Source organism: Meles meles, chromosome 2 (genome assembly GCF_922984935.1).
Source record: "Meles meles chromosome 2, mMelMel3.1 paternal haplotype, whole genome shotgun sequence".
Lineage (NCBI taxonomy): Eukaryota > Metazoa > Chordata > Mammalia > Carnivora > Mustelidae > Meles > Meles meles.
In genome coordinates, this window is record NC_060067.1 from 202,792,404 (window position 1) to 202,803,804 (window position 11,401).

General features: G+C 41.0%; 1 protein-coding gene across 1 annotated transcript; it reads right to left on the reverse strand.

Moving 5' to 3' along the window:
• Nucleotides 1-1,557: 1,557 nt before the first annotated feature.
• SPCS3 (signal peptidase complex subunit 3) lies at nucleotides 1,558-10,309 on the reverse strand. Its single transcript, XM_045996207.1, has 5 exons — nucleotides 10,028-10,309; nucleotides 8,299-8,372; nucleotides 6,332-6,408; nucleotides 3,097-3,212; nucleotides 1,558-1,950 (listed from the first exon to the last, which is right to left on the reverse strand). The coding sequence occupies exons 1-5, from the start codon at nucleotides 10,168-10,170 to the stop codon at nucleotides 1,818-1,820; spliced, it is 543 nt and encodes a 180-aa protein (XP_045852163.1). The 5' UTR covers nucleotides 10,171-10,309; the 3' UTR covers nucleotides 1,558-1,817.
• Nucleotides 10,310-11,401: the final 1,092 nt, after the last annotated feature.

The following is an 11,401-nucleotide window of genomic DNA, read 5'->3' on the forward strand; positions in this document are numbered from 1 at the left end:
AAAAATCTAACAGAAATATAGTCCAATCAGCACAGAACAGGTATGGGTTAGTCTTCCTGCTCATCTCCTTGCCTTCACGTTCCTAAGGTGCTTTTCTGCTCAATCTCTCTGCTGAACGGATAGCACAAATTTTATAGACTTGTGTGGTATATAAAAGAACCACTATTTAAGTTAGTGAGTCCGACTCTGTCATTTTAGATAAAGAAACTGAGACCCTGAACAGTTTAGTGAAAAAGCTGGGAGCCAAACCCAGTCTGGTATTCATGATACGACAGCTTTGACCTTCGAGAGGAACACATGCTCTCACATACAACAGCTGTAAAAACCACCGTAATTAAATGGTGATGTATTTCCGATGAGGTAAATACAACAACTGTTAATTGAAACCCATTCATAGGAAACATTAGCCCTTTTTGGTTACTGCTGATAGTGTAACTACAGTGTTTGGTCTTGCTTTTAAGGGTAATTGATTTGTAGTTCCTTCCTTGAGCTGTTTATTTGCTCAGTGTAGGAAAAAATCACGTTCAATATGATCATATATTCAACCATGTATTATTCTGCATTTAATCTCTAAATCATTTCTACATACATCTGGATTCTTCTACTTTTAACATATGTAATATTAATTTATGCAGAGAATGAAATGAGGTATTATCTCTACACAAGTTGTTGGCAGCTTGAGGGTGTCCAGGGTAACATAAAACATAATGAAAATTGTAAGTGAATTTTGACTGGTCTATACTCTGAGCTACAGGAGAAAAGATAAGCTTAGAGAATGACTGAAGTTTTAACTATCTTCCTTGCTAGGTATGAATCCTCAGAGCGATTCAATAAACTTCCAGGTTTCAGTTTCTTCATCTGCAAAGAGCTAACATCTGTACTACTTACCTCGTTAGATCATCGAGGATAACACACAGTAAAAATATGGGAGTGCTTCTAAGTGGAAAAGCGCACCAACAAATATTATTACCCCAATAATGATTAAAATGTGGACCTAGAAACTTTTAAATAACTACCACTCAGTGGCACTAGGCATGCTCACAAGAACAAACATAACTCAGAAGGTAAACCATGCAAACATTTTCAACTTTCAATGGCAATGCTAAAAATTCACACAAAGATAATACAAAGGAACATTTTTAGAGAAAGCACTGAGACACACATATTTGGTTGACTTAAGAGACTTTAAAATGAGTTAGAATGATTTACAGCATATAAAGAGGTATTTAGTCTTTAAGTGGAGAAAGCTGTTAGTCACCTGTAAGGAAAACAAGCATATGGGGCATTCCAGAGACAAATGGAATACAATCCCATCACTTCTGGCTATTTTGTAAACCAGGTATCTTACAAATAACCATTCTTTAATTTTTCCGGTAATGCGACATACCCTAAAAAGAGAATGTCCACTTCTGCATCACCTCCATTGTGAACCTGCATGAATGCGAGGCATAAAATACAGTTCTTCTAACTCCACAGGCACCTAAAAGTTTTAACTACCCTTCATGCTCACTGTATATTCCGTAAGGAACCATGGACATACAGGGAATACCTCAAACATAAATTTTTTACAAATCTTTATTGTGTAGTTGTCTTGTTTTTATAATTTTATAATATTCTGGTGGCCTTTTGTGTGTGTGTTTTGCTTGTAAAATTAAGTAGCACATTAACCTTTCCCCTTCAACTATGCCTTTGATGTTAGTTCTTAAACCACCCCCACAAAAAAAGAAAAGTAACAACCAAATGAAGATGCAAGGGAAGAGAAAAACAAGATATGACTCATTAAGTATAAAAATATGTTGTTTCAAATTCAGAATAATTTAATAACTCTTCGTTATTTCATATGTATCTGGAAATGGGACAGATACGTGACCTGATCCTGTCACAAGAGGTAGAATTCCAGCATTTGGTACAACGTTCCAAGAGAGGGTTAAAGTGACATTCCTGTTTCCCCTATAAAAAGACAGAACAAACATGTTTATTAGATATCAGCAGAAACATTTTTAGTTCAATAAAAACATTTAACTCAAGCACTGGGGTTCTAATACTTCATAACCAGCTATTTGTAACGGAATCCTAATCTACCAACAGCAGTCCTCTCAAGTCTTTGAAATCCAGGAACAACGCTGGAAAACCAGCATTGTATCTGCAGGCATCCCATAATGACCTAACTGAACTCACTCACAGTGCCAGTTATTAGAGCTATGGGTCAAAAAGCTTAATTGAGTAAAACAGAGAGAGAATATAGAAAGAGATCTGAGCTAGATATCAGAAGGCGATGATTTGAAATCGAATTCTCTCCTTGTCAAGACTGTGATCAAATCATCTTTCATGGCTCCAATTTTTCATCTGCAAAACCTGAGGTCTGGTTACAACAGCTCTCCCCTAAATTCCTTTCCAGTGTTTACTCACAGAGCTTATGAGCTAAAATGACCCAAAATCTGTTATTCTAATTATTTCCCTGTGCATGAAAGAAAAGGGGGTTCAGAGAAGTTAAGCACAGCTGGAACCTCAGCTAGACACACAAATCCTAGATACACAAATTATTTCCTCCTGAAGGGCCCCCTGACAAATCTGTCTCCCATTCCAGAAGGAGCCCCTGCCACGGCAGTTCCTATCTCCAGGTGGGCAAGCCCAGGCCCCCTGCAAAGGTCACAGCATAAACAGCTAAGGGCCTTTCTCAGTGCGACTGGGCCATTTCACTTACCGCACGAGAACTGAGCGTTCAACTTAGACCCGTGTCTGTGGCAGTGTTTCTACCCAATCTTCCAGTTCAGATCTGTATTTCTTGTCTCTCAACTTTCCCCTTTTTACCCTCTAGTCACTTTCTTAAAAACAAAACTACATTAAATAATTCTCTCCCCCACATATTTAATTACATGTAAAGAATGACAAAGAACCGGGGCGCCTGGGTGGCTCAGTGGGTTAAAGCCTCTGCCTTCGGCTCAGGTCATGATCCCAGGGTCCTGGGATCGAGCCCCGCATAGCCTGCTTCCCTCTCTCTCTCTGCCTTCCTCTCTGTCTACTTGTAATCTCTGTCTGTCAAATAAATAAATAAAACCTTAAGAAAAAAAAAAAAAATGACAAAGAACTGCTCACTTGAGGCCATTTCCATCGTCAAAGAAAAAATATTTTGTTTTCATATCTTTCAACAGCAGCTTTGGATTATCACCTCGCAGAACAATCTTGTCCCAAAGGACAACTTGGTTCAGAGCCTACATTAAAATGAAAATTAATTAGATAACTCATCAGAACTTACAACTTTGTCACTTCGAATTAAAAGCAGTGCTATGCAAATACTTTAATTTACATTAATGAATACATGTTTTCAGGGAATTTCTAAAATCCTAGACCATACAAAATAACAAGTGGATAGATACAAGAAGTTGAACTTTTCTGGGACAAAAGATTATTTCCCTAAAGCAAATCATTGCTTAGGGCCCTCAAAGCTGACTCTAAGGTTTTATTTAGACTCATGTGCACTCCAGAATGGGGCCCTTGGAGGAACAGAGGGATTAGTAATCACCAGAAAGCAAGCAAACATACTCCTAAATCACTTTTCCCTGTAAAACTTCTGAGAGCCTCCAGCCCAGTGTGGACTCTGCAAAGTGTCGGGAAACTGAGACAGCTACGCCTGCGCCACCACACTCCTCACACAGGTCTCTGCTGCCAGATTAGGTCAGGAATATCTATGTATCTCCAAGGTCTTTACATTACCAAGGAATCATTAAAGAAATGAAGCCTTCTAAATAGTTTTTCTTTACATTAATCATAGACACATCGTTTTATTATCGAATGTTCTAGAAGTCAATTCTTTTAATCTGCTATTTTGACACATCAAAAACAAGCTCTGTTTGGAAAATGAGGGGCATAAAGTGCAGAGAAAAACACATCTGTGACCGCTATTAATCCCAAGAAATCTGTTCTTAGTAAGCTATCATCCATTATTATTTAGCCTCGAAGGTCAGTTGCTCAGCGTGTGGTGACTACATTCGCTGAAAAGAAATGTGGACGTTATTTCTAAGAAGGTTCAAATCTTCACCACAAAGCCTCTTTCTAGCATAAAACAAAAACATCAAGCCTGAAGAATATATATCTAAGATATGCCAAAGTGAAATGACTTTTTAATGCACATTTATTCCTTCACCAAAGCAGTGATCTGTCAAGTTCGCAGTTGTATTAACTTACTAGTCACACTGGGGTTAACCAGAATTATGAATATAATTTAGATATACCTGTCACCAAGAAGGCGACATATTAATTCGAATAATCGGTTGAGAGCTATAGAATGATATGTGTATATACAGTCATTACTCTTACCTTCAGAATAGCTTTTTCTATATGTTCTAACATTTTGTTGACTCTCAAGGGCAGGGATCAAAACCTACACAACCCAGTAATCCTAGGGCCTAACAAAATATTTGGCATAAAAGACATGCTCAAAGTGAATGTAAAATGAATTGAAGTACTAAAAATTCCAGTTAACTAATCAAGTCAATCAGCAGATAAAGTTTTCATCCCTTGAAAGTGAACACAGTTCGAATAAAATACCGAAGTAGACGCATCGCTAACTACAAATCACCTCTAGACTACACTGCTAACAAACATGAGGGTGAAAACAACACAGAAGCATATTTTAATTCCATGGATTTCACCTTCGTATTTTAATTCATTTATCACAATCATTCACTTAACACTTTCAGGGGATTTCTGTTTTAGCAACATCCTATATAAAAATCTCAGTCCTTCCTCTCATCTGCAACAAAAGCTCTAAATCAGACTACACCAATAAATTTCAGTCACAAAGTAATAACTTTAAGTGTTTTAATCTAATGGTTCAGTAGCTTTTAATGACAAAACTTCTGATAAGCTCTAGTTTATGATTTAAAAGACTACTTTTAAATCCTGAAATTGGTGAATCCCATATAATTCCAAAGCAAAGGAAAATATTTCTCAACAGATGGAGATGTTAATTGTAGCTATACAGCTCAGTAAGATGATCAGAACAGCTCACATCAAAAGAAAAATACAAATATTTAGGCGGATTTTAAGATAACCTGATAGGATTAAAGAATGTGTTATCTTTATAGTTTTTTATTACATATAAGGATAATGAGAGTTGTAAACACAGGTCACAGATTTTGTTGATTCAAGTATCTTGCCATCTTTTCTCCAAGCTATGGAAAGAATACTTCAGCTTAAAAAATCCTATACCCGTACAGCAACTCCACATCCCCATTTCTTAGTACACTCCTAATTCAACAACAGCCTTTCTGAGCTTATCACTGGAAATGGTACCTAAAGATCTGTGCAAAAATTATTTTGAGCACAAACCCCAAATATGCATTTATTTACAAATTCTGTACATAGTACACATTAATACTGCCATTAGATGATATATCGCCACTGATAATGAACGTAAATTTGCATTTCAAATAATATTCTTGACCAATGTTGAATTTTCTCAGCCAACTTTGCATTAGATCTTTCTAGGTTCTCTCTTTTTCTAATCCATTATTGTGGCTGAGCAGCTCCAAAGAGGAACACACACATCAGCTCTGCTGTGTTCCTGCTGCTTACATGTGGTTGAACCATTTGTGTTATTTTCAATGTGTAACTTCTCTGCAGGAATGTTTTTAAGCCGTTTTTCCATTTTGTGAGATTTGTTTATTTAAAACTATGTAACATCACCCACTGAACTGGATTATACTGTACAACTTTATAAAACGCTGAACTTGAACAAATAAATTGCTTGCAGAATGGTCAACCTTTCTGCCCTGCAGAATTCCTCCTCTTCCCCCAGAGGATCTGCATGCTGTCGGAGACATGTGACCGTCTGACTACGGGACTGAGTATATGAATGTCAGTCCATATTGCAAGTATTCATACAGTTTAGCTTCTTTTCCTTTTATTTTTAAACAAAAAATATATAGCTAGAGTTCTCATTTCCAGTACAGATCAGGAGCTTGGCAGTTGCCACTCCATTTTAACATGAAGTGAAAAGCTAATGAACTGAAAAACTGGCAAGTCTTCCTAACTCTGTAAGAGAAGAAATAGTAGCTCTTAATGATATTCCTTACATACCTAGAGATTACCCTGCATGCATCACATTCTGGGGACAACAATACTAGACAGCTATAGTAACAAGAAAAAAAAAAGGCTACCAACCCAAAGAGATGTTTTCTTAGTAGTCACCTCTCCAGAGGCTTATGATTTTTACCGAAGGACTCATGTCAGATATTTTGAATATGTAAGATTTATATCCTTTCATAAAGAATGAGATTTTAAAGATCTATTAAAATACATCTCTCTCTCTCTATATATATATACTTACATTATTTTTAGTTGAATATTCTGCTGATAAATAAAGAAACAACTGCTTAACATTCCAATCAAATATATTCTCTAGATGTAAACAAATTAAGGAACATAAAAATCATAAAGCAGCACACAACTTCTAAATCAATCTTAATTATCCACAGTAATACTAATACTAAAATAGAAAAAAGAGAGGTGGCTCAGAAACATACTGAGACACTAGTTTAATAAAAATACATAAAAGACAAATATATTATAAAATCTCATTTCAATTAGCATCATTCCCCTGTGCCTCTAACCATGATTTAATAAGAAAGTCACAGAACAATACAAAATTTAGCTTTCCATAACATCAGCCAAGTCTAAAAGAAAGAGGATTTAATCTTTGAGGCATATTCAATTCCACAGAAGTTGTAAAGTATAACCAATCATCATAGTTTAAATTTACTGACAGACAAACATGAATCAGCTCATGTAATTAAACGAAATATAATAAAATGTTCACGTTGCTTTTAAGCACATGCCAACGGAGATCAAAATGTCTCAGTCCACGAAGTGCTTTGGTAAGAATATGCAGCTGAATGTCAATCTGATTTCCTCAGCTTATCAGAGCGCAAAAAAAAAAATCACAATGATTAATTACAAGACTGGTGTCACTGCAAAATGAAACGAATTAAGTGTCTGGATTTTATTAAGTATCATATGTAAATGGCTAACTCATTTTATTACACGCCTTTACACATACTGATAGCAACATGGTCATTATATTCTGCTTTTAGAATTGAAGTCTAAGATAGCTCTTTATAAAAGCAGGCCCAATTTCAAGTTTTAGCAGTAGCATTAAGAAAAACTACAAATGATGAGATTGAGAATATATAAATACAGTAGTTGAGACGTCAGGAAATTTCACTGTAATTCTCCAGATAAAGTTACTACTTGCGGAAGAGATCCAAACTTCCTCTTACTGGACTGTTTTAAATGACACAAAAACTTAAAAGCAGATATACGAAGTTTCCCACAAGACTCTTCTGACAGTTACTCTATCTCCTCACAAAGTGCCTAGAGAACTAATTTCTAGTCTACTTCTAAACCCAACACTTTATTTCTAAAAAAATCAACTTAAAGTAATTCCATGGCAGTCAAGAGCCCTATCAGGTAAACTCCCCGGGTTGGTCATCTGCTTCGACTGTTCAGACAGTGGCTTAACAGAAGTCCGGACAGTGCAATCACCATAGCCAATTTTAATCCTGAGGTCTTAAAAAGGTAGGTGTGATCAGACGACATGGCAGAGAACAATGCTGCCAACATATTAAGCTAAGACCATAAAAGATTACATTGGCCAAAATGGACAGTTATCAAATGGTGGAAATTCAAAAGAAAAAGATTAAATCATTCCCATTTTAAAGTAACTCTTATAAATGTTAAGATTTCTGTTGACTCTTATTATAAAAGTACTTATTAAAGAAAACCATAATGGCAAAACTCTAATATGGTTTGCCAATAATCATACTGATAATGACCTTCTAAACCTTAACAGGTGACAATTAACTTTTTTAACATATGTTTCTCTCTGCTATCATGAAATATGGATATATTACTTGGGACTGTACATGAAATATTCGATCTAGGAAGGCTGAGCACTGCTAACATTTTTCTTTCTATAATCCAAACAACCTGATTCTATTTTTTTCTTTCCGAAATATTCAAACTCTCTTCAAGCTTTCAATCTGTTTAACGTTTCTGTGAAAAGTTTAAAATCGGTTCACAAAATAATAACTGAAGAATCCATAAATAAATTTTCTCAAGTGTAAATGAGGAGATATTAAAACTATTTTACTAATGGAAATATACCTATAGAAACTTCTAAAGTTTGGTTGATTCAGGGGATAGTGAGACTACTGTACCTCTCCCAAAATCATTAAACAACACATGTATCATTATACCACTACAGAGAAGGCAATAAAATATTTTCTTAAAGGATATCAGCAGTTATATCAAATGTAATGAATCCCAGATCACTTCTTTCTCTAGGTCCAGTGAAGTCTTCTACATTTTTTCTAAAAATAAAGATAAAAGTTTTATCACTCTTCAAACATAACAGCACATACAATTCACACAGTTCCTTAAAGTGAAAGACAGGATCTTGTTGGAGGCACCGGTGGAAGGGCAAGAAGTAAAAAATCAGAGAAACTTACAAGTGGGAAAAGAGGATAAAACTTTTAATCCTATATAAAAATTAGGTCTGTAGCTACAGCATATACCTTAAAAGAGAATCCCTAGCAAAATGGGGGGCAGAGTGTGAAAAGTGCTCGGAGGGAGTGTGAACACTTGCTGTCAGTGAGTCTGGTGGCGGGGCAGAAGGTCACAGAGGACTACAGGCGGGAAAATTAAGATGAGATGATAAGCGCTGCTGTATTTACTGAGTGCTTCCTGTGTGTCTGGGAGGTCCAACAGTGAATTTTTCGTAATTACCTCAAATAATCCTCACAACAAGCCTGCGCGTTGGGTATTATTTCTATTCTAAAAAGGAAATTAAGGCCCAGGACGATAAGAAACTTACTCAAGATTAACAACAGCAAACAGTGCAGGTGTCTACTTGAATCTAAAAACCAGTATCTAGCAAGCAGCAGTAGCGGGGGAAAAAAGGTGTGTTGGGCGGGGGGTGGCGTTTGGAAGCAGCATTTCACAGCACAGGAGCTATTCGATGATGACTGGCTTGTCGGAGACTCCAACAAAGAAATCTAGCAAACTACGGCTGAAGAACGACTGAACTTGATGCAAGAAGGAACAGAAAAGATGTGAGAACCGGAGGGGGGGGGGGGGGGCAAGGAAGGAAGAGAAAGAAAAGAAAAAGGAAAAAACCCCACCTACGTATCAAAAAATGTGCCGGCGAACACAAATTATCAAGGTAAAATAAAACCGGCATAATGGAAATGACAACGTCATTCTGAAATCCCATTTGGGGCATTTTCGCAGATTTCTTCAACCCGCTGACTCTCAAACGGCCGGCGCGGAATCCGAGAGCGGGGCTGTGGGAGGCTCTCGGCGCATCCTACCCTCTCCCGCCAACTTCAAAGCGGCTGCGAGTCCGCGCCGCCCCCGAAGGAGGCAGCCCCCCCAAAAGGAGGCAGCGCCCCCGAAGGAGGCAGCCCCCCCCCGCGAAGAAGGCAGAGCCCCCGAAGGAGGCAGCCCCCCCACACCCCCGCGAAGGCGGCCGGGAGAGAACCGCCGAAGGCCCGCACGCGCGGCCGAGTCCGGTCTGAGAGGGCAGCGCCGAGGCGCGGCGGCCGGCGGGGGAGCCGGGGGAGCGGGGAGCGGGGAGCCGGGAGGCGGCCCGGGAGCCGGCGGGCGGGCGGCGGCGGCGCGGCTCTGCTGTTGTGTTGCTCCCTCATTGGCCGGGCGTGGGCGAGGGAAGTGAGGAACAGGAAGGAAGCGGAGGCACCGGCCTGAGGAACACTCAAAATTAAAATTTAAGAGCAAGCCCGGGAATTCGCGGTGGAGAGGTGGGAGTTCGAGGGGAAGCCGAGAAGCTCGCGACGTCCACCGGGGCGTCCGTCCTCGGGGGCGCGGGCCGCTGAGGAGCCGCGGGGCGAGGGCGGGGGGGTTTCCCCAGGGCGGCGCGGACGCCCTGCCCGCGGCGGCCCGGCCTCGGCGCCCACCCCGGCCCGGTCCAGGCGCCCCGCCCCGCCGGCCGGGCCTCCGCCGCACTCACAGCATGATCCGCGAGACGTGCAGCCGCACCGGGACGCTCCTGTCTTTGAAGGCAGTGGTGATGAAGCAGCCGAAGGTGAGCGCCGCCATCACGCTCAGCGAGAAGGCGAACAGCGAGTTCGCCCGCGACAGCACCGTGTTCATCGCGACCGTCTCCCCGGAGCCCCGTTCCGCACGCACACCAGGGACCCCGCTCCGGCCCGGGACCGGCTCCCTGCGATCCGCGCCGCCTGAGCCGCGCGCGTCCCGGGAGCGCGCGCCGCCGCGGCCCCGCCTCCTTTCCGGTCTTCCAACGCCGGCGAGCGCGCGCGCACCCGCCTCCCCGGACACACCCACCCTCCCGGCCTATCGCCGCCACCAATCAGCGACGAGCAAGGAGGGGTGGGGTTTCTCCACGGAAGGCCCGCCCCCTGTCCTCGCTTCCTCTCCTCGGGGCCCCCTGACTCGCCCACCCCGTTTCTTGGTCCTTCAGCCTGGTGGTCAGCCCCGAGGCTTCTTGAGCGCTACTGTCTCATTAATTTGCACTTAAATCCGGCAGCAAGGCCAGGTAGTTTGGAATGTATTCTGAGGCGTCGCATATGGAAGCAGCACTTCACAAAACTCTTCCCCTTTGTCAAATCTGGTCAAAGTTGGAACAGTTTTTTGGAGGGTAGGGGCAGGGAGAAAGAAAGGCCTCCCAGGTCCCCCAAAGCAGTTTACCTTTCCTTTACTTTTCTCGTCCAGCCTTAGTCCAGTTCCTAGTAATGCTTTGCTTCCAATTGCAGACTAAACCTATTTTAAAATTGATGCTACCAATTTTGAATATTTGCATTTAGTGGGGCATTTCCAATAACTAAAAGAATGGCTTCACTGGGTTTTTAGGATCAAAGGAGATAACTGCTATGGAATTGCTATACAGCACAATGTAGAAAAATTTTAAATTAGGAAGTCGTCAACACATGATGGCCCCGCATCTTGGCTTTGCACTCTGGTTCTTTATTCCCGGGGGCCCTCCTGTCTCAGACTTGCTTTTTGAATCTGGCCATTCAGTCCAATGCCTTTGGTCCTCCTGTGTACTTGACTATTTGACTGCATGAAAAGGTAGCTCATTTGATGACTGCTGCCTGCTCATGACATGCCAGACTGGTTCACTGATCATCCTTGAGAGGGTATCAGAAATTATACCAGGGACCGTTCATTCCTGAGGATCTAGGGATCCACACCCTCCCAAGGAAAATGAAGATCAAGGGGGCCCTTCCATGTTCCCTAGACAATCAAAGACATCCAAATTTGCTGGGATTCTTCTAATGGTTTAGGCAGTTAATGTCCAACTTCTCTGCTCACATCACCTAGACCCTATGCTTCTAGGAAAGTGAGAGAATGTTACTGAAGCTTT